Source organism: Diabrotica virgifera, chromosome 9 (genome assembly GCF_917563875.1).
Source record: "Diabrotica virgifera virgifera chromosome 9, PGI_DIABVI_V3a".
NCBI classification, from domain to species: domain Eukaryota; kingdom Metazoa; phylum Arthropoda; class Insecta; order Coleoptera; family Chrysomelidae; genus Diabrotica; species Diabrotica virgifera.
Genome location: NC_065451.1, coordinates 150,263,019 through 150,288,863, shown reverse-complemented (window position 1 = coordinate 150,288,863; position 25,845 = coordinate 150,263,019). Strand labels below are relative to the sequence as shown.

Genomic DNA, 25,845 nt, shown 5'->3' with positions numbered 1-25,845 from the left:
TCCATTACTCTGTAATACCGATCCTAGGTACTTAAAACTATTGCTTTTCACAATCATTTCGCCATCCAAAGATACCATTTTATTTGTAGTAACTCCATCTTTAAATGAACATTCCAAATACTTTGTTTTTGTTGTAAAAATTTTAAGTAATTAGATGCAACTCATTATAAATAATGATTCGTGTAAATAACATTTCAAAAGAAATCAGTTAATATTTTGTACGAACAGTGGCAATTCTGTAGATTAAACTCAAAATGAATTCTGCATCCCTTCTCCGGTTTGCGCTCAGCTCATGTCTATTCCTATTCACGCTCCACGCGTGACCATGGTGGGGATACACGAAACTATGCCATCGTCCGTAGCGGCGAAATAACACAATATTGGCGACTAATGATTGAATAATAATTTTTTTCAATAGATATATCGCTTACTATATTATTGCCGTTTTCATTTTTATTATTTATATGCAGGTATGCACCCTCGGGAAACATCTTAGGGTAGTTGGGGGTAGTTACCCCCTACCAATAGGGGTTGCTGAATTAAACAATATGTATAACTGCTTATTTATTACCAACTATAAAGACCACAGTAAATAGTTGATGTGCTCGCGGTAAAACCATCTGCTAGAGCATCTGGATTAAGAATGTTCTTTTTTAATAATACGAATGAATTAGAATGAATCACCATACCTTCGTGTTTATATAAACAAACTTATAACATCTAGTTTGTTTATATTGTCGACTCAGCGTGGCCATGACATACGAAAATATGAATTAGTTGACTATGCAATATCGTCGACTGGTGCTTCTAACAAAACTAGATGACCGAAAATGTAAACAAATTTGTATGTTTTTGTTTTTTTGGACACACACACACACACACACACACACACACACACACACACACACACACACACACACACACACACACACACACACACACACACACACACACACACACACACACACACACACACACACACACACACACACACACACACACACACACACACACACACACACACACACACACACACACACACACACACACACACACACACACACACACACACACACACACACACACACACACACACACACACACACACACACACACACACACACACACACACACACACACACACACACACACACACACACACACACACACACACACACACACACACACACACACACACACACACACACACACACACACACACACACACACACACACACACACACACACACACACACACACACACACACACACACACACACACACACACACACACACACACACACACACACACACACACACACACACACACACACACACACACACACACACACACACACACACACACACACACACACACACACACACACACACACACACACACACACACACACACACACACACACACACACACACACACACACACACACACACACACACACACACACACACACACACACACACACACACACACACACACACACACACACACACACACACACACACACACACACACACACACACACACACACACACACACACACACACACACACACACACACACACACACACACACACACACACACACACACACACACACACACACACACACACACACACACACACACACACACACACACACACACACACACACACACACACACACACACACACACACACACACACACACACACACACACACACACACACACACACACACACACACACACACACACACACACACACACACACACACACACACACACACACACACACACACACACACACACACACACACACACACACACACACACACACACACACACACACACACACACACACACACACACACACACACACACACACACACACACACACACACACACACACACACACACACACACACACACACACACACACACACACACACACACACACACACACACACACACACACACACACACACACACACACACACACACACACACACACACACACACACACACACACACACACACACACACACACACACACACACACACACACACACACACACACACACACACACACACACACACACACACACACACACACACACACACACACACACACACACACACACACACACACACACACACACACACACACACACACACACACACACACACACACACACACACACACACACACACACACACACACACACACACACACACACACACACACACACACACACACACACACGACTCGTAGAAAAAATATTGTTCCTAACTCTTGCAGAAAGTCTCTTTTCCGCATTCGACTGCTTGCCGAACTCCCGCTTCGCGTCGTTCGGCAAACTGCAGTCGCGTGCGGAAAAGTATGACTTTCTGCACTTGTTAGGAAAATAGCTATTCCAATAATGTCAAATGACAAGGCTGAATGATAGCTGTCACATTTTAATAAAGATTGATCAGCAATTTTTAAGTTTATGTTATTATTTGTACTAGAAAAAATAAGATCTAAGAAACCCCCATTACAGTATATAAAGTTGGTTATAACTTTGTAAATACCCTGTGTAACATACCAAACCTTTATATTTTTACAATGGAGAAGTAAGGAAGATTTCGAATATAAAATAAAATAAGTACAAGGTGTTCCATTTAAAAAAACATAAGTTTGGTCTGCCACTATGTTATCGAACACCCTGTAACATTCTAATTAATTTTGAAATGTGGGTTACAACTTTTGTTATTAACTTTTATTGCTATCTATTACTATAATAACAGATCTACGGAGCTTTACTCCACTAATCAATCGTGACCAGGAGCAATAAAAAAGCTCCTGGTCACGATCTCTATACTATGACTAAATGATTTCCCTAGCATCTGGAAAGTTGCCCAGATCGTTATGATACCCAAGCCCAGTAAGAAAACAGAAGAGTTATCTTCCTACAGACTGACAAGTCTACTGCCAATTCTATCTAAGGTTTTTGAGAAGCTTTATGCTAAAAGGCTAAAAACTATAATAGATGAAAAGAAGATAATATCAGATCACCAATTCGGATTCCGCAACAAACACAGGACAATAGAGAAGTTCGTAGAGTGGTAAGGCAAATCAAAAAGGACCTTATAGTAAAATATATTGTTCAGCAGCTTTCCTTGATATATTTCAGGCTTTCGACAAGGTGTGGCATGAATGATTGCAAGTTAAACTAAAGAGGCGCTACTGCTCCATCCCCACTTTCAACTTCTCAAAATCATACCTGACAGATAGGCACTTCCAAATAAAGCATGGAAGTGAATATACAGAGTTGCATCCAATAAATTCAGGAGTTCCACAAGGTAGCATGCTTGGGCCGATCCTGTATCTATTGTATACTGCAGACGTGCCATCAACACAACTTACCACTGTTGCGACATTTGCTGCTGATACAGGCATTTTGGCGTCCCACACTGACCCAACATCAGCCTCTAGGAACCTAAAAACTAGTCTAAACAAGGTCCAAAACTCACTAAAAAGATGGCATATCAAAGCAAATGGATTGAAATCAACAACTTCCACAATCTGATAATGCCAAATACCTCGGCATGCACCTGGATTGACGACTAACTTGGACCAAACACATATTTACTAAACGCAAACAACTTGGCCTCAAATTAAGAAACATGTATTGGCTCATCCGTTGCAGATCAAAACTCTCAATAAACAATAAAATATACAAAACAATCTTAAAACACGTGTGGACCTACGGCAGCCAACTGTGGGGAACTGCTAGCAACTCCAACATATCCACCTTGCAGAGGTTCCAAAATAAAGTATTACGAACTATTGTTGATGCTCCCTACTATGTCAGTAATGAAATCATTCAGCATGATATCCCTTTAGAATCCATCAAATATGCCATACATCATTTTAGTGTCAACTATAGTGAAAGACTCTCAATGCACCCAAATCGGATAGCCGCCCAACTAAATGTGCGCAACGCCAATGAAACCTGTAGACTAAAATGTCTACTGCCATCCAACCTATCTACATCACACATACTTTAGTTTAGTTTTTAAGGCAAATGTTTATAAATTCATACCAACAATGTTTAACTTAGATCTAGATATATTTAAAAGAGATTATTCATTAGAATGATACTCTGCATGTCATCAGCTTCATTGTCATAAAAAATGCTTATTGCCTAATAGGCAGATTGCAGATCTCTCTAGGAGTTAATAAAAAAAAATCCATTGAATATTTTTCATTTGAACTATTTTCATTGTCATAGATATTTTCATCCTGTAACTCTCAATTACTCTCATGATTAGAATCAATACGCTTATTAAATGAAAGATCATCAACATCAATAGCATCATACAACTTCATAACAGTTTCTTCAAAATATTTGTCCAAAACAATTATTTTTTTTTAAGAAAGTAGCCACATTTCACAATAACGGCTTGTAATACCAACAGACAGGTGTGGACACAACAAATTATGATCACTTTATTTTGTTCTGTATTTAAAGCACAAGTTCTCATACTAATTCTAAATTGAATGGAAGGGTCATTGATCAGTCAGATTAGATGTCTTTCCTTTTGATTGCCTACATGCCTGCCTTACCGTGTGGGGTGGGTATGTAGGTAATTAATAATTAATAAAAAATGCTAAGAAAAACCCTTGGATCAGAAAAGTGTGACCCTTGTCCTTATCCCAAAATGTTTATTAAGATTAATTTAACAAAAATTCACTTTAAAAAAAAAGTTTAATATATCTATTCTTAACAAAAAGGTCGGTCAGATTTAGATAACTTAGATTTATTAGATTACTAATTAGATAATTTAGGTAAGATATATTATGTTTATTAGAAAAACTAAACTTAGATCACCTAAAAGTCCCTGAGGTACAAGAAAGATTTGAGAGAACAGTGGATGAAAAATTACTAGAAGAAAACAGAGCAGACTCCACAATAGAAAATCAATGGAACACCATAAGCAGTATCATATTAAACACAGCGAAAGAAGTCCTAGGAACAAAGACACAACAGAGAGAAGAAACATGGTTCGATGAAGAATGCAAACAAGCTATACAGGAAAGAAATGAAGCACATAAGAATTACATACTCAGACGTACTAGAGAGAGAAAAACAGAATGTGAGAACAAAAGACGAAGAGCAGATAAACTGTGCAGGCAGAAAAAGAGAAAGTACGAAAACCAACGGATACTGAACATAGAAAGGGAGTTTAAAGAAAACGAAACACGTAGTGCATACCAACTTATTAAACATTTAAGACAGGGATACAAACCGAAGACTAGCCTCTGCAAAAATAAGAAGGGTGAAATCATTAGCGATATGGATGGAATTAAGATAACCTGGATGACATATTTTAAGGAAGTATTAAACAAAGGGACACAACCACCATTACAACAACAGAGGCAGCAGCAGGCACGGCAGGAGATTCAACAACAAGAGCTGGGGGAAGATGGAGAAGAAAATGAATTAACTAGACCCCCAACGCTAGAGGAGGTCCAAACGGCAATCCACATACAAAAAGGCCATAAATCACCGGGAATAGATAAAATACCGGCAGAACTACTCAGGCCAGGAGGAAGGAATTTGACACAACAGATGTACCAGCTAATACGAGAGATATGGATAGAAGAAGAAATCCCCCAACAATGGAAGAAAAGTATAATCTGCCCTATTCATAAAAAAGGAGACAAACTGTTGTGTCAGAATTATAGAGGCATCTCTTTACTTTGTTCGGGATACAAAATATTCACAAACATCCTTAATCGAAGACTTCAACCTCTCACGGAAAAAATCATCGGGGAATATCAAGTAGGGTTTAGGCAAAATAGATCTACCATTGACCAACTATTTACAGTTAAACAAATATTAGCCAAAGCATGGGGATATGACATGGACGTTTACAATCTCTTTGTAGATTTTAAACAAGCCTATGATTCAATAGATAGAACAATTCTACCTAATATATTAGAAGAATTTGGCATACCATCAAAATTAATACGACTAGTGCAAATGACAATGACAGAAACAGAAGCACAGGTATGTATTCAAGGACAGATCACTGATGCGTTTACGATAACGCAAGGACTGAAACAAGGCGACGGACTGGCTCCAACGCTTTTTAATCTTGTTCTTGAATATGTAATTAGACGGTTGACGGTGAGCAGAAATAACATACTTACAAACAAATCTACCCAATTAGCAGCATAAGCAGATGATATAACATAATGAGCAGAACAATGAATGCAGCAGAAGAAACCTATGTTGAGTTGAAACAGAGTGCAGAAGCAGTAGGGCTAGCAATACATACAAATAAAACAAAACTACTCATACAAACCAGATCAAATAGACTGGCACAACAACACTTTATTGACGATATAGAACATGTGAATAGATTCACCTACCTAGGAATGGATCTGGTTGCAAGCAATGAAGAAGAACTGGAAATAAATAGAAGGCTTGTGCTGGCAAATAAAGCCTATTTCGCGATGGGCCACATATTCAAATCGCGAGACGTACAACGGAAAACAAAACTCTGGGTATATAAAACAATAATCAGGCCCATAGTAAGTTATGGCTGCGAAACATGGGTGGTGACACAGAAATCTGCCAATGCATTAGATGTGTTTAAAAGAAAAGTATTACGTAGGACACTGGGCCCAATAAGTGAAAATAACAACTGGCGAATTAGGTATAATAGAGAAATATACGAGCAATATAGCAAACCAACTCTAGCACAATACACTAAACTGCAGAGATTACGGTGGGCAGGGCACGTGGTCCGCATGCATGAGAATAGAATCTCCAGAAAATTGCTGAATGCAAGAATGCAGGGAAGAAGACCTGTTAGAAGACCTAAAAAGAGATGGGAAGACGAAGTCGATGAGGATGCCAGGAACTTCCTGGGAACGCGTTCATGGAAAAGAACAGCGGTAAATCGAAATGATTGGGGAAGCTTGTTGAAGGAGGCCAAGGCTTGATTTGGGCTGTAGTGCCATTGGATGGATGGATATTATGTTTATGTATGTACTACTTACTTTGTTTCTGGCCGCATGGTCTTATCCTAAAGCCAATAAAAAAGAGAGAAAAAAAAAAGGAGAGGTGGGTTATATAAAATCACATATAATAACAAATGTATATTGAAGGTGGAAGGTAGACCTTTCCAATTAACACCTTGGTTGTGTTTGGGGATATTTATAAACTTAGGTTGGGGGCGTTATGAAGCATATATGTCCCATAGTGAACCCATGTCACAGTGCGTTACCACACAGTCAAGCAGCCAACCACTATATAGTATAATACAAGGTCTATTTGTCTCATAACGCCGCCAAGGTGTTAAGAGTTAATTTTATTTTTTATAAGAATCGATTGATATTCTCTCACCTGAGTTAGCTTCATCTATTTCATTCTTCAAGTCTCCAAGATCTAGGCCCATAGTTAGTTGACTCTCTATATATCCTTGTTCATTTCCAGCAAATTCTTTCTTAATTTCAGATTTCACTTCCATTGCTAATAAAATATCAATTAAATCAGGTTGTTCACTAATCTTTATTACCTGTTTTACCTGATGTATCGGGTAGACGGATTACGGATATGAAATTTATACCAATGAATTCTGTTTCACTTACTGATAATTGTACAATAATTTTTTATTGGGGGCGGGCGTTACTTTTCATGTAATTGCAATTTAAAATATGTCTTATTTTTAAAAATCGCCGCCATTTTCCGCCATTATATACCATGAAACAACAAGAAACGACAGGAATGACAACCGTTTTATAAACGCAAGAAGGAGAATCCTAACAGTGTTGCCATAGTTATATAAAATATGTTTTCTTATGAAAATTACAATTTTTCAATTCTTAAATATGTCATTTTACTTATTCTGACGCATTTTTAACACAAAATGACTGCTTTATTACAAGGGTCAGGTTAGTTCTGGTTAGGTTTCGTTACGTTAGGTTAGATTACATCAAGTTTATTAATATTATAGTGATTTATGATTATATTTTAATAAATAAATTCTGTGGGATTCCCAGAATACACTTTCAAGGTTGGAATGAAATTTTATGTATTTCATGGTTATGTACTGTCACTGATTTCGGGAAACCATGTTGCCATGTGAATGACAAAAGATAATTTCACATGAAAACATCGATTTTTGTCCATTTAAGCGTACCATTGATTTGGAATATTTATGCAAACCTCTAAATTTGGCAACTGTTTTTGAAAAATTGGTAGATGCATGCATTGACGCATTTTTTAAACAGTTTATTGTTAGTTTTTAGTTTGTTAGGTCGGTTGTTTGTGCTGCGCCCTGGATTTGGGCGTTGTCTGTTGCATCATATACAAATTTGTGAAAGTGAAGTTAGTTTATCGGGTGGGTTGTGATTGCGCTCAGCGGTCAAATACCTCCTGCGGTTCTCTCAATATAATACCCGTAAGTTAGGTTTGGACCGAAGGGTTAGGCCTTCCTCCTTTCAGACCGCCTGCGCCCAATTGCAATCTGCCCAGTTTATCGTTAAATAAAGGTGAAGTGAGACTAAATGGTGTGTAGGTGTTACGAAAGTAAATTTAAGTACAATTAAGGTGTGGCTTTAATACCTATATTCACAAAGAAAAGGCCTCTTTCGAAGCTAGTAAACTGCAGGCAGAGGAAATAAATATGTTGGTGGCAACTTTTATTACATTTAAAGCCACGAATTTGGCTTTGGACTCTCAAATTGCATCGATCTATAGCTGTTTTGTAAGTAATTTTTATTAAATTTTTAAATCTTTAAAAGGTTAAAACTGGCAACACTGTCAAATTTGACCTCTCGGCGCCTGTCCGCCATATTGTTTTGAAATATGACAAAAAAAATATTATTTTAACCAATATTACGTATTTTTTCATAATTTGATTGTAAAAATCAGTTATATGTATTATGTTTCAATTACTTATATTTTATTAAGACATTCTATATACTTTTGTATCCTTTTCACGTAAATTTTTTTTGGCTACTATTACATTTTTTGATTTTTTTCAAATATTTCTTGATTTTTGGGCACTTTTACCAGTTTCCCCCAAAGAAAACAGTAAAATGTCTGCTTTTTTCCACTTTTCAGGCTAAGTCCATAAAAAAATTGGCATTTTCAAGGTCTACCCTTAGAGTAAATTTTTACCCATTCTTCAAACCTCTAATATCTGTTGATGTGAACAACGGACTCCCTATGCATCTTTCATTATTTTCAAAAAACTCTTCCTTGATTTCGACTTTAAATTCCATGGCTAACAAACTAAGCAAGTGAACAATGAATATGTATTTAAGTTTAATACTTTTAATAGCATCAAATAAAATACTACAAACAAAAACAAATAAATATAAAATATAACCAAACAAACCACCACACAAACGTCAAACGACCAAATTCATAGGGCATTCGACTTTACTGTCAAAATTATATCAATACGGCAGCCGGGAGGCAAACATATGTTATTGAAGGTTTGTTCCAGCATAAACTTTTGGACGGCCCGGAAACCGTCACGAAACTACTTGTACCGTTTGTTCTGCGCATGTTCGTAATTGTATCGCCCAGTTATCGTCCCATGACGGTAATTTGGAAACCGATGTTGGAACGGTTACCTGATTGATAACTGATTTATCTATCAATATGTATATTGTTGTTGGTATATCCAATGATAAAGACAGTTTTACATTATGCTATTTTCATGCTAGGCAAGAGCCATGCAAGACAGATCACGGTACTGCGCATGCCCACGCGCTATTTCCATGCAATTCCTGTGCTAGACGAAAAATTAAAACATGTTCTATTTTTCATGCTATTTTGATGCAAGTCCTGTCAAAATTTGTTGCCAATATGACAAAATTTATTGTTTAGAAAAAACTTAACCTTATTGTGTAAGTTTAAATGGTATTTATTGGATGTAATAATTTGTGGTTTATATTTGAATATATTTAATTATGGACTGAAGTTTTTAAGTGAAATATCTAAAGTTAATATTTTGATATATTTCTTCTATTGGCAACAATGAAAGTGGTATCTAAAATTGCACAGAAATAGCTCCGATGTAAAAAGGTCAGGGTAGGCAAGAGATATGCCATGCAAGACGGACTTGCATAGCATGAGACTTGCATAGCCTTGATGTAAAGCTGCTTTTAAAGCTAAATACGTATGCCGTAAATATATTAATATTATGTGACACATGACAAAAGCTCAAAACAAATGACAATCAATGAAAAACCCTATTTCCCGATTACTGAAATGATCATCACGAAACCGCCACTAAAATATCACAATTCTTGTTGGAACAGTGGGAAGGACGATCCGATGACGATCATATTTTTGTTGGAACGGATTTTGTTTACTGCGCAGGAGCGTTACCGTTTCGTGACGGTTCTCGGTCGTGTTGGAACAAACCTTTCTATCATTTCATGTGTTTTAGATCATTTTAGTTGCGTTTCTTTGCAATTTTGTTTTGTACAAGGATTAGTTTAACATTTTCACTAGAACAATTAATTTAAAAAGGTAATATGCCCCATTTCTGTTGTGTATTGAAGTGTGGAACATATATATACCTTATCTATGGTGTGGAATGAAAAGTAATAAAACGTGATAAGTTAAGTTTTGTCGGTTGCCATCGGTACGATCATAAATAACGTACCATGATACTATAAATAAATACTATCATGATCGGTACTACACTTTAAGCATAAAACTGAACTAAATAAAGTTGGATTTATAGTTTGACGTAGCGTAGACGTAGACGCAACGTAGACGTAAGAAACGGACTGGAGACGGAAGAAAATATTATGTCAATTTATAGATCGACGTAGCGGAATTTTTGCGCATGAGTAGAAAGAGTAAACAATGACTTAATTCTAATTCAACAACATAGCCTATAAATTATACGAACAGTAAACAAACTTTGTGTTTATTTATTTATACTGATACTATTATTTATTATAATATTTAGGTATCTGTTTTGTGTGTTACATGGATTAGGAAATAAACGAAAGTATACTCTTTGGTGCCGCATATGCCGTGGGATTTCCAACTATTTTGTTTCATTTCCTGGTCTTTAAATGTTTATTGGATTTACCTATCGTATAATATGTGTGGATAACCACGAATTAGGCTAATAAACAACTCATATTTATCTGAAATATTGAAATGACTCTATGATATATTTTTATTAAATTAATAACTTAACATCCATTGTATTAACAAATAATTAACAAAATTCGAATATGTTGACAATCAACTTTTTACACAACACAAGGAATGAGGGGGCGGGGCGGGTCCACTTTGAGTGACAGAACAAAATTCTGCCTTATGATTGGCCAGACGGAAGAAACGCACTGTAAAAGATGAAAGTTGGTCATCTCTTATGTTACGTTACGTTTCTCTTACGTTCCGTCAGGCGCTTCACAAAATTCGGTGTTGATCTTTTCCAGTGCGTCTCCGTTGCGTCTACGTCTACGCTACGTCAAACTATAAATCCAACTTAAGTTATCATCAGAGAGACAAGGCTGCATTCAGCATAAAACTGCGATGACTAATCGATTACTTAGCGATGTGTAATCGCTAACGATTCTGCTGAATGGTATACTTTCATGTACATACGAAATAGGTTATGACAACTGTCACATTTTTCAAAATGATTTGCAAATACGTGAAAGACACCCCAAGAACAGAAATAAAAATTATTATGAAATGGTAATTTATAAATAACCCCATTTAATTCATACATAGTTTCAAATTCTTGAATTTCTTGCGACATAGGTAAACCTAATAGGTACATACGAATAATCCAACAAAGCAGCTCACATATTTATCAGCGTGATTTATATGCCTTTCAGCCTTCCTTGCCTTCAATTCATGTTTTTTTAAGATACATAACTTAAAATATACGTGTTAGACACACGTCATACGTCAATCTTATTTTGATTTGCTAAGAAATCATATTTCAAAACCGATGTTTAAAATGGCGACCGATAAGTCATCGAATGATAACTAATCGACAATTTATGTGGCATTCAGCAGAAAATCACTAAGCGATTAGTCATCGATTGAGTCTGCTGAATGCACCCAAAAACAATGGTTAAATGCTAGAAAATGTCCTATAAAAATGCAAAATAACTATGTCCAGTTTGGAAAACTTTGTCCTCTGTATGTTAATTCAGACTCCTTGAGGAAAAATGAATCTATATTATATTATTATAATATACACTTCTGGCAAAAAAAATTGGGACAAGTTAAAAATGGGTCATTTTGATGTCACGAATCTCCTAAACCTGTTGTCCGATTTTAGTGATTTTTTAAATATCTTGTAGCATTATTCTCTAAGAATATCTATGTAATAATAGTGTTGCTGAACAGGTAAATGTCATTGTATACCGGGTGTAACACTCTGTGGAATATTGTAGCATTTAAAAAATATTGAAATTAAAACTCAATTGGAGCCTTAGCCTTTCTTAACAGCCTGCTTTTTGACTCTTTCACTTATATTGGATAATGAAAAAGTTAGGTACTTTGACACCTAGCCATGTTCTTCATCAATACAGGGTGTTTCTAAATAAGTGCGGCAAACTTTAAATGGCTAATTCTGCATGAAAAAATAAGGACCGTTTGACTTATAAACATATGTCTGCAAATTCGTTTCCGAGATACAGGATGTTGAATTTTTTCTTACACGCTGACGATTTATTTATTGCTCTAAAACCGGTTGAGATATGCAAATGAAATTTGGTGGGTTTTCAGAGAAAGTTACTGCGCATTTTTGACATACAATTATATGTATTTTATATTCACCATTGGCGTGCATATGGGTCATATTACCAGTATGCACACCAATGGTGAATATAAAATTTTTAGTTGTATGTCAAAAAATGTGAAATAACTATCTCTTAAAACCTACCAAATTTCACTTGCATATCTCAACCTCTTTTAGAGCAATAAATAAATCGTAAGTTTGTAAGAAAAAATTCAACATCCCGTATCTCGGAAACGAAGCATTTGCGGACATATATGTTTATAAAGCAAACTGTCACTATTTTGTCATGCAGAATTAACCCTTAAAGTTTGTCGCACTTATTTAGAAACACCCTGTATTGATGAAGAACATGGCTAGTTGTTAAAATACCTAACTTTTTATTATCCAATATAAGTGAATGAGTCAAAAAACAGAATGTTAAGAAAGCCTAAGGCTACAATTGAGTTTTAATTTCAATATTTTTTAAAAGCTAGAATATTCCACTGGTTGTTCCGAACTTTGTGGAAAAAACACAGTATTATTGTTACACCCGGTATACTGTTACGCCAGTCCCCTAACTAAACTAGGCGCCATGAATTTTTACAATTTTTAGCTAAATTTTTACTAAATCTACCGGACTATTTTGTTTATTAATGTATTTCAGTTGTTAGCTGATAAAAAGCAACAGCGTATACAGTCATAAAAATGAAAGAATACCCATGAACGATCTCATCAATCACTTATTTTGTATTTGCTGTCTTTTTCTATAACAAAGGTTTGTTATATAGAAAAAGACAGCAAATACAAAATAAGTGATTGATGTGATCGTTCATGGGTATTCTTTCATATTTCCGACTGTATTTACTTTTAATGATACTATGAAAGACTTGTAAAACTTTTTAATTTGTTGTTTATTATTTATTGTCGTAAGAATATTTTGGATACGAAATCGACTGCTATCGACCGAGGTTGAACATCGACTGATGTATTATATCATACATTTTCTACAATATAGAGTATTTATAGTAAATTTCTATTAATGTATTGATACATTAGCACAAAATCAATAGTTAAATTTTAAATAATCTCTTGTTTTTGTAAATCACCCATAAATAATACACATAAGGTCGTCCCCCAAAATTTCAGAGTGTACCACGTGATCTATTGTCAAGTTAACGCTCCCAGCGGATAGGTATGATCTGACCACCATGCATGCAAATGCATGAGATATATTTGTTTAACTTATGTATCAATAGCTTAAGGCATGATACTATAAATAAATCTAACTATAAATGTTATTTATAGTATCATGGCTTAAGGTACTATTTGAAGCACTTAAAATGCAAAAAGTTACATTGTATAAATAAGTGTGTACTTATTTATTGTATTCGTTTATTTTTTTATTTGTAGTTTTATATAGGTACCTATTGTATATTATGTATTTCTTTAATACTGCATTCATGTATAACTTCATTAGAAAGATAATAAAGCGGCTGGCTTGGACGACATACGAACAGAGCAAATAAATAACTTTGGACTAAAAACCGTAGAGTGGCTCGTAAAAATGATGAATTGCTGCATCCGTACATTACAAATCCCCAAAATCTGGAGAAAAGCTAGAGTGGTAGCCCTCTTAAAACCAGGGAAGGATCCGGCGGATACAAAGAGTTTTAGACCTGTATCTCTCTTGTGCCACCTTTTCAAGGCCTTTGAAAGAATGATACTGAACCGGATCGCAGAATATGTGGAGACTAAAATTATTCCAGAACAAGCAGGATTCAGGCCCGGAAAGTGCTGCTGCAGTCAAATTCTTAATCTCACCCAACATATTGAAGATGGTTTTGAACGGAAGGAAATAACAGGAGGAGCGTTCATAGACCTAACTGCCGCCTATGATACAGTTAACCATCAACGGCTACTCGCAAAACTCTACGAAACTACAAAGGATTTCCGACTAACAAGGTTAGTGAAATGTCTCCTCCAGATAGACGCTTCTACGTAACGCTCCAGTCCAAGAACAGTCGGTGGAGGGACCAAAAAAATGGGCTACCACAGGGAAGTGTCCTCGCGCCGATTCTATACAACATATACACCAACGACCAACCGATACACCAACAAACAAGGCAATTTATTTACGCTGATGATACAGCGGTGGCAGCTCAGGGAAGAACCTTCAATGAAGTCGAAGTGAAACTGACAGATGCCCTGGGAGATTTAGCTCTATACTATGATAAAAACCATCTTAAACCCAATCCCACAAAAACCCAGGTATGTGCTTTCCACCTGAGAAACAAGCATGCCCGAAGGTCGCTGGAGGTGGAATGGCGTGGTCAGATGCTGGAACACAACAAGACGCCAAAATATCTTGGCGTCCGTCTGGATAGAACTCTGTCTTACCGATACCACTGTCAAGATGTCAAGAAGAAAGTAAGTGCCAGAAATAATATCATCCGCAAGCTAACTAATACAAAATGGGGAGCACAACCACACACTCTCCGCACTTCTGCCTTGGCATTATGCTTTTCGGCCGCGGAGTTTGGAGCACCAGTATGGGCAAACTCTGCTCACGCAAAGAACGTCGCCGTGGCTCTAAATGAAACGGTCCGTATAATATCGGGTTGCCTGAAACCGACACCTATCGAAGAGGTATACCCCATTGCTGGAATTGCTCCACCACCTATCAGGAGGAAGGTCACGTCAGAGGTAGAACGGAAAAAGCAGGAGACGGACCGACGACACCCCTTATATGACCACCAAACTCAGCCAAGCAGACTAAGATCTCTGAAAAGCTTCCTGAAAATATCAAGATCCATCCCCGAAGCGCCAGAGACGCGCCGAATACACCTATGGCAAGCGTCAGCTACCGCGACACATTTTCCTCCCTCGGAGGAAATGGCTGCTGGACACAATTTACCGTATCCGACTTGGAAAGCGCTAAACAGACTAAGAACCGGCGTTTCACGTTGTGCTAGTAACCTGAAAACATGGGGATACCAGGAGGACGATACCTGCGACTGTGGCGCGGTTCAGACCTGCCGGCATCTGCTATCATGCACGGAGATGAGAGAGACCTGCACAGAACAAGACTTAATTATAGCAAATGACAGGGCCATCTATGTGGCCAACCATTGGAAATACAGAATTTAAAGTTGTTGGTGTTCCGGACACGGAAAGTAAGTAAGTATGTATAACTTTCAAATACTCAAATACCAGGGCAAATGCCATGCTTCTCTCAAGGTATGTTAGCAACAAACACAGCCTATCCTACAATCCCACTACAATTATCCCAACCTTTAAATAATTATCAACAACAATCTAACCCAATTATAGCACCTGAATCAATACAACCCAGCACTTCAAAACATCAAGAAGTATGGGAGACAGTACAGTACAAAAAGCGTCTACGAAACAATGAAAGTCCTGACAATCGAATTAAAAAGCAAGCAGTACTAACAGACTACTGGCTAACAAAACCAGTTGCGACAGAAAACAGATTCTCAGCTCTGGACAAAGAGCCGGAAGAAGAAGCTAATAGCGGAACAACTGACAGAGAATCAAGAAAGCCTCCTCCCATATTCATTCAACATGTAACATTTATCAAACCTCTGCAAGATTTACTAGACAAAACAGCATCCAAACAGTACACCTTAAAAAGCCTGAATAACAATCAAGTTAAAGTACAGCTAGACACAGCAGAACATTACAAAGAAACTGTTAAAGCACTAACCGAAAAAAAACGCAGTTCCACACTTATCAGATAAAACAAAACCGAGGATTTCGAATCATGGTTAGAAACCTGCACCCCTCTACTGTTCTGGAAGACATAAAAAGGTATTCACAGAGCTCGGACACTCAGTCATAAATATCTCGAACATAAGACAAAGAGGCACGAAAGAATGCCTTCCTCTGTTTAGTATCGAACTTGAAACAAATTTAAATAATAAAGAGGTGTACCAAATAACTAAAATACTTAACACCGTAGTTAAAGTAGAACCTCCCCACCCGAAAAGAGAGATACCACAATGTCAAAGATGATATACTTTGGACATACTCGTCAATACTGTCATAGAAGTCCCCTCTGTGTCAAATGCACAGGCGCTCACTCAACCAAAGAATGTCCAAGAAAAATAAGAAATAATGAAGTCCAATGCGTAAACTGAGAAAATCACCCTGCAAACTACAGAGGTTGCTCAGTTTACAAAGAATTACAAAAAAGTAAATTTCCACCATTACGCGCAAAAGCACCACAGAGGCCAACAAATGATACAATTCAGCAAAATCCACAACAAACACTCAGCTATGCTCAAGTTGCAGAAGCAACAAATTCCAATACTCAACAATTTAACCCACCTCAACAACAAGGTTTACCACTACCACCTATGTCATTTCAACCAACAAACAACCTAGAACAGGTCGTCTCAAAACTGATAGAGAGAATGGACAAAATGTTCGACATCCTAATGACACTGGTCACAAAGTTTAGCCTTTAACACTGAACTAAAAATTGGTACATGGAACGCCAATGGTCTGACTAATCATAGTCTGGAAGTCAAAGCCTTTATTTCAGAGCATGATCTGGACGGTGTGTTAATATCTGAGGCACATATGACAGACAAAAGCTACTTCAATATACATTCTCAACATATATAACTCAACACCCTCTAGGAAGAGCCCATGGAGGCACTGCTATAATTATAAAGAACAGCATAGACACCATGAAATAATCAAGCATAGTGAAGTAAATTTACAAGCCACGTCTATCTCAATAACTGATTGGAATAGCCAGCTTGTACTATCTGCAGTTTACTGTCCACCAAATAAAATTATTAAAGAACACTTCACGACATACTTCAACAAGCTCGGAAATCTCTTCATAGCTGCTGGTGACTATAATGCTAAACACCTTCACTGAGGATCAAGACCCATAACCTCTCGAGGTAGAGAATTATTAAAAAGTGTCCAAAACAATAATTTAGTAACGGCATCCACGGGTCAACCGACGTACTGGCCAACCGACACACGAAAAGTGTCTGATCTCATCGGCTTCTGTATTGTCAAAGGTATCTCTCTAAACTACTTGAAAGTTCAACCTTTGTTCGATCTCTTATCTGATCACTCTCCCTTCATTATTACCCTAAGTACACAGGTGCACCACATCACAAAACCACTAGTTTTATCCAACAGCCGGACAAACTGGAATACCTTCAGAGATATTATAAAAAATAGTATAAGTTTAAACATACCACTAAAATCTGAGCAAAATATAGAAGAAGCAGTCAAACATCTAACTGTAAAAATTCAACAAGCCTCATGGGAAGCTTCACCTGATATATCATATGCTAAGAGCTCATATCCGCTCTATATAAAAACCATGATATACGAAAAAAGACAATTAAGAAAAAGATGGTAGACCACCCGTACTCCAGATGACAAAACCAAATACGACAGAGCAACCCGTCAATTAAAGAAGGTCCTACAGGAACACAATGAACAAGAAATAAACTATTTTCTTAAGAATCTGTCTAGCTCTGAAGAAAAGAACTACTCGTTATGGAAATTGTCTAAAAAACTCAAAACACAATCTCAAACTAAAGCACCGATAAGAAAAATGATGGCACCTGGTCTCGAAGTGACGAAGAGAGGGCTAACACCTTCGCTGAACATCTTCAGTCAGTTTTCCAATCGCACAAGAGAGAGGTTTCAGAGAACGAAGAGAAATGTATTACCGATATAGCAGATGAACCCTACCAGATGTGTCTTCCCACCAGAAAAGTTAAAATTGCCGAAATTGAAGAAGTAATCAAAAACCTAAATACAAAAAAAGCACCCGGATACGACCTGATAACAGGACTAATTCTCAAAGAACTACCTGAAGAAGCAATAAAGCTACTAATGTACCAATGCTGTCCTAAGATTGTGCTACTTCCCCTCCCAATGGAAGGTAGCACAAATCATTCTAATTCATAAACCCAACAAAGACACAACCCAACCTTCATCCTATCGTCCTATTAGCTTTCTGCCTTTATCCTCCAAAGTATTTGAGAGGCTTCTCCTGAAAAGAATAGACACTTGTCATTACAGAAAAAACCTAATACCTCAATTCGGATTTCGACAACAACATGGCACAATCGAACAGGTCCATAGGGTAGTCAGAACCGCAAGAGATGCACTCGAGAACAAGAAATATTGTACAGCAGCCTTCCTGGATGTCTCCCAAGCATTCGACAAGGTATGGCATAAAGGTCTAATATCAAAACTTAAAAGAAAATTGCCTCATCCAATCTGCATGCTCCTACAATCATACCTCACCGGCAGATCGTATCAGATAAAACTAGGGGAGGCCCTTACTATTCTACATCCCATCCACTCTGGCGTACTCCAAGGAAGTGTCCTTGGACCCACACTGTACCTCCTGTTCACAGCAGATATACCAACTTCAGATCGTACAATTGCAACATATGCTGATGACACTGTCCTAATGGCTTGCCACGAAAATCCGACCCTAGTTTCACAGATACTACAAAGTCACTTAAATAGACTTGAAATATGGTTTAAACTGTGGAGAGTCAAAGTTAATAGTTCCAAGTCAACACACATTACGTTTACACTAAGGAAGGGGATCAAGCCAGCTGTAACCTTTAACAACACACCACTGCCAATAAGAAGTGACGTCAAATACTTGGGGATTTACCTAGACAGCCGCCTAACATGGCAAAAGCATATTTGGAACAAACGACTGCAACTGGGACTCGTTTATAGAAAGATGTACTGGTTCATGAATCAAAAATCACGCCTAAGTCTAGACAATAAACTTCTGATCTACAAATGTGTACTGAAACCCATATCTGGACGTATGGCATCCAAATCTGGGGAACTGCCAGTGAAACAAATTTACTCAAGATACAGCGCTTTCAATCAAAAGTTCTAAGGCAACTGTGCCAAGCTCCTTGGTACATTTCCAACGATACTATACATAGGGATCTCCAAGTCCAAACCGTCAAAGAAGAAATTGTTTCTCTGTGCTCCAAGTACCACAATAGACTACAGGTTCACCCAAACATATTGGTCACCAATCTCCTGACACCCCTACAGAACAAAAGACTAAAAAGAACAGACACTCTTGACCTCAACACTAACTAATCATTCCCACTTATTACTATTGTACTATTTCAAATTAATTCAATTAATTTATTAATAACTGTACTCCTTTAGGTATTCACCACTGGGTGAATACTGACTGTGTCACACTCTTAACACTCATATGTATTGTTTATTATTTTTATAAAATAGGTTGCAATAAAATGAAATGTCAAAAAAAAAGAATGTATAACTTTGAAAGTTTGTTTGTCCCGTTTGTTACATTAATATTAATAAATTAATATATTATAATGTAATTAATATCTAATAAAAGTTCCTTTAAAATTTTGATTTATTATTTCCCAAAATACATTCTTCATTGAAGTCCACCGAACGTACTTTTGGACGTCCGATGAACGTCCAAATATCGTCGCGGGTTGAGAATTTCTTCGTTTGGGCAAAAGAGGGTTAAAACCATGATCAGGCAGTGGCGAAGGAAAGTATTCGACAGGGCAGAATGGAAGAACATTGTTAAGCAGGCCAAGACTCACTAAGGGTAGTAGCGCCATTGGAAGAAGATTATGAAATTGGTTCTTAGTTGGGGTATTTATTATTAAATAACGTGCATACTTCTTTCTGTGTACCTACATGTTTTATCTCCACAACCAGTCATTATTAGAATTTCAATTTTTGCGTTCCAGTCAGCTTCATGTTGGTAGATAAAAGACTTTTTGAATACGTCTACTACAATAACACTATTGCAGTCTTCTTCTTTTTGTGTAGACATGACTCTTCTGTTTGTCAATGTGTCTCCAGTAAGTTGTCATTCCATCTTTTTCGTGGTCTTCCCACTGATCGTCTTCCTATTGGGGAAGTCTCTCGCTGTCGTTACTACTCTATTAGTTGTCATTCGGCTTATGTGGTCGTTCCATTCTACTTTTCTGTTTTTCATCCAGTTGTTAATATTGTCCACCTTGCACTTCCGTCGTATACCTGCACTTCGATTTTTCGAAGTGTTTTCATCTCTGCTGTTTCCTAGCATTCCTTTTGTCCTTTCTGTATCCGGTCGTGTTGTTGCCGCATATGTCATTATTGGTCTCATGACTGTTTTGTAAATTCTTAATTGCAGAACTATTATAGTCAGATCGCTAATTTCAGACATAACTGTCTATGTAGTAAATTTAGTAATTATTTTTTTTAGTTAATTTCATTTTGACAGAGTATAAGTAGTTGGAAATTACTGTACAACTCATGATACTATAAATAACAAGATAATATATTGCACATCCGGAATTCGTGACGTAAGTGGAGACCCGCAACTTCGTAATGGTTCGTAATCATTCGTAATGTCCGATTAGTTTGAATTGTTCGCGGTTGTAAGCTAAGTGTATTTTATATTTTATCTTCGACAGTTATTTTGACAGGAATCTCCTCACCAAATTTTTTTTTCGAATACATTGAAGCTTAATGTTATTTTGCTAATTGAATAATTTCATCACAGAATGCATACAAATCCCATTTAACGTTAACAAGAATTCAAATGCAACTTCCGGTCTCCAGTTACGTCATCATGAGCGAACTCGGACGTATTTGCGCTACGGGAAGATACTATCTCGTTATTTATAGTATCATGGTACAACCAATCACACGTGCTCATAATATAGTCTATTAAGAATAAACGGAGATAAATAAAATAAATCTTTCGCAATTCAATCATTATTTATTAACACCTAGTATAATGTATTTATAACATAAGAAAATTAGTTATTGTACAAAGAAAATTAATTAGTAAGACTGAATATAACAATGTTCACACTTGTAAAGGTTTTCTCCACTATGCAATAGAGAGTTCTTAGGCCCTCTACTTTTAGTCCGTTCTTTACCGGTAAAATATTGCAAAATCTCTAAATTTTAAAGAACCGCTTGGATTGACATGAAATTTGGCAAACACATAGCTAACAAGTCAAAGAAAATAAGTGATATTGTGCCGATATGTGCTTTTGCCCTGGGGGTGCTTTTCACCCCGTCTTGGGGGTGAAAAAAATATTCGTCCAAAGAAAGTCAGGAAATGGATAAACTGGCTAATTTTAAGTAACTTTTGTTCTATAGAGTTTTTCCACTAAGTCAATACTTTTCGAGTTATTTGGCAGTTAATATGTTCATTTTTTCAACAAAATAACCACGCTTTTAGACGGTTTTTCGCAAATAAGTCAAATAGTAAATATTTTGTCGAAAAAACATTCTTTTAATGTCACATTCAAATTTTAAAAAATGGTGTATATATCACGTCTCTACACCTAGTAGAAGCAGAGTTATAGCTAATGAAAAATAGGTTCATATTCGTCAAATTTCAAATGGAATACTTTAACGTGAAATAACCAAAAATGAAGCACATTTCGGGGAAATCTTATTTAAAGTGTTTAAAAAAAGCTTCATTTTTGTTTTATAAAAAAAATTTCTAGCATCAAAATTAAACAAGTTACGCTCAAAATAAAGTTAGTCCCTTGTGGTTTTGGTAAAAAAATCGAGAAAATCACCCCCTAATTAGTATCTTAAATGAACTTAATCGTTACGACTTCACAAGTTTCTTGACTCGTGTATATATTGTTTATATGATCTGTAAGTTTCATCGGTTCAAAGTCCTTATTATTGAAAGGGCTGTAGTTAAAAGGGGTTGAACGAGTCACTGATCACGAATGTATGCAAATTTAGAAACACCAAATCTTAATCAATTTTTGTCTAACAGAAAAACAAAAAATACATGATATTCAGAAAAGCAAATCTAACTTTTTTTGTTTTTCGAGATTTTTGGTACCTCTAACAATTTTTAAGTTATCTTGAAAAAAAGCTTATTTTTCAAAATTTAAATTTTTAAAAATTTTACTTTGAAACCAAATTTTTTCAAAAATAAGCACTTTGAATCGATGAAACTTACAGGTCATATAAACACAACATAAGTAAAATAATTTGTGGAGCGGTAACGATTAATTTCATTTAAGTTGCTAATTAGGGGGTGGTCTTCCCGATTCTTTTTTGCAAAAACAAAAGGGACCAACTTTATTTTCAGTAGTAATAACCCAAGGACATTGATAATTGTTCGAAAAAATTTTATAACAGATTTCGAAAGCTTGTTGCTTGGAAACAGACCGACGCCGTAGGCGGAGGTCTGTTGCCTGTAAGCAACAAGCTTGAGAAAGTTGTTATAAAATTTTTGAGCATTTATCAATGTTCGAGGGTTATTCGGATAGAAAATTTTTTGTAAACAGTATTCTTTGGTATATTTGACTCGATAATTTCATTAATATTCTCATCAGTATTACAACCAAATCGTGACATTTTGAAATATTGTGTCAAAATCGAAATGAAACGAAATGTAGGTATCCATAGCTACATGATTGAGTGAAAACAGCCCATGGGATCTGTTTTCAGTATAATGTTGGTTTTATTGGTTGTATTCAATCAGATGACCACAAATTAATTGATTTCATTGGATTTCTAATTGAGCAAAAAATTTTCAGCGTAACTTGCTTAAATTTAATGCTAGAAACTTTTTGCAAAAACAGAAATAAAGCTTTTTTTAAACACTTTAAAAAAGTTATAATGGGTTTTCCCCAAAAAGTGCTTAATTTTTTGGATATCTCACGTCGAAATATTCTATTTGAAATTTGGTGAATATGAATCTATTTTTCACTGGCTATAACTCTGGGCCTGGATTCCGTGCACTGTAGATATCTACACGTCGCTTTCTATCGATGTCAATTTTCGTAAAAATATTTGAATTTTTAACTTTAATTGAATTATTTTCTAGTTTTGATAGATTATACTCTAATTGATGCTGAAGTGACACTTAGTAAAACAAGAAAATATTTGAATTAAAACTAAAAATTCAAATATATTGACATTAATAGAAAGCGATGGGCGCGATGTCAATATATTTTAATTTTTAGTTTTAATTCAAATATTTTCTTATTTTACTAAGTGTCATTTCAACATCAATTAGAGTATAAACTAGCAAAACTAGAAAGTAATTCAATTAAAGCTAAAAATTCAAATATTTTTACGAAAATTGACATCGATAGAAAGCGACGTGTAGATATCTACAGTGCACGGAATACAGGCCCTGGTTCTACGAGATCCAGAGACCTAACGCGTACACCATTTTTTTACTTTTTTATAAGCTATATTTTTGCTAAGAACGTTTTTCTCGACAAAATACTTACTTTTTGAGTTATTTGCGAAAAACCGTCTAAAAACGTGGTTATTTTGTTAAAAAATGAACATATTCACTCGCAAATAACTCGAAAAGTGTTGACTTGGCGAAAAAGCTCTATAGAACAAAAGTTACTTAAAATTAGTCAGTTTACCCATTTCCGGACTTATTTTGGACATATATTTTTTCACCCCAAGAGGGAGTGAAAGTCACCCCCAGGGCAAAAGCACACATCGGCACAATATCACTTTTTTTCTTTGACATGTAAGCTATACGTGTGCCAAATTTCATGTCAATCCAAGCGGTTCTTTAAAATTTAGAGCAAAAACCGTGAAAGAATGGACTATTTTTGATGTACGTTAAACGTAAAACGTTATAATGGTCATGAGCATTGAGTAATAAATAAGGGATAACCTTTTTACTTAAAATCGTTTTTGAATCCTTTCAGAAACTACCATCGAGTTAAAATCCCAAAAATTCTTCTTACAAAATTATATGCACCAAGTGAATAATAATGTATAGTCAAAGCAGACTTTTGTTGCTCCAGCTATTGTCGAGATAGTGATTGATTTCTATAGTAGTTTTAATATTATAGGGCTTTTCAACGCTTCTCATTTATTTCGAGCTTTCGTCATATGTCGTATAATCCGTGTATAATATTAATATACGACAAATGACAGAAGCTTGAAACAAATGAGAAGCGTTGAAAAGCCCTATTGGGTCCAGCTCTGATTCCACCGCCATATTTGTATGATCGTTAACCATACCTTATGATGTCGTTTATAATACACAGGTTAATATGCTCATAGCTTATCCATGGGATTCTAACTCGATGGAAACTACGCACTACGCTAACCATAGACATAATAAAAATAGACATGGCATACAGAGCAAAATAGTATAACGCGCGGGCAGTCGATCGGTGGTATATCCGCAGAGACATCTAAAGGAAGGGACTTGGCTAGGGATATGCTACTCAATGCATCGGGGTGTAACGCCAATATCAAGTACGGTGGTCTAGCTATCTTTTCTGTCGTACGAGTGTCAGCGTATCTACTAAGAGGTGGGAGTAATGGAACGAGTGACACAGAGGTGGCAGCCATCATATGCTAGAGAGAGAAAGTTGAGCGCCGGTAGAGAGAGATAGATAGACCACCGACCCGAAGTGCTCCACGTTACGCTATTTTTCGGAGCTGGCCAAATCTATGTGTATAAGACCTTTGTATATCCGTCTATTTTTACCGAGCGATCCCACGAATGTGACAGTCAAAGATGGCTAGACCATTCAAAGCGACTATTGGCCAATGATGTCCTTGATATTGGCCTTACACCTAGATGCACAGAGCGGCCCATACCTTCTCTAGTCTATTATTATTATGTCTAGATAATTGATTTTTGATAAAACAGTAGTTGTGTGCTATAACCTATTTAAATTTAACAAGAAAATTCAGTCAAGGGTCAGATTTTTCAAAAAGTGGTGTAATTTAGAATTATTCTAATACGGTTGCCAAGTGGAATATATTATCGTTTATTAACTGATCGTTTTTAGAAAAAATAAATTTTGATTACAATTTTATACATCATTACAAAATTTTTTTCTAGTTTTCTTTGGTTCAGCTCATGACTTTTTTTTTCGTTTTTATGATTTAGAATAGATATATGGCATCTGGCAATATTACAAACATGTCATTCCTTAATATCGTGAACCCTATTTTTACCTAAATACGGGAATACTTTATCCGCTTAAAAAGTAATCCGTTATTTTTCTGTCAATGTGCATGAGCAAAA

The 25,845-nt window shown here is 36.3% G+C and overlaps 1 protein-coding gene across 7 annotated transcripts in view; it reads right to left on the bottom strand.

Annotated features, from left to right (window-relative positions):
* Positions 1 to 25,845, bottom strand: part of LOC126892322 (zinc finger protein 761-like) — a 62,071-nt gene that overhangs the window by 6,422 nt on the left and 29,804 nt on the right. Inside the window, exon 3 of one of the 7 annotated variants that reach the window (XM_050661823.1) lies at positions 7,400 to 7,525. The exons of the other annotated variants lie outside the window; for them this stretch is intronic. Within the exon in view, the coding sequence (XP_050517780.1) occupies positions 7,400 to 7,525 (126 nt within the window). The remainder of the gene's footprint in view (positions 1 to 7,399; positions 7,526 to 25,845) is intronic. 7 annotated transcript variants of the gene reach the window in all.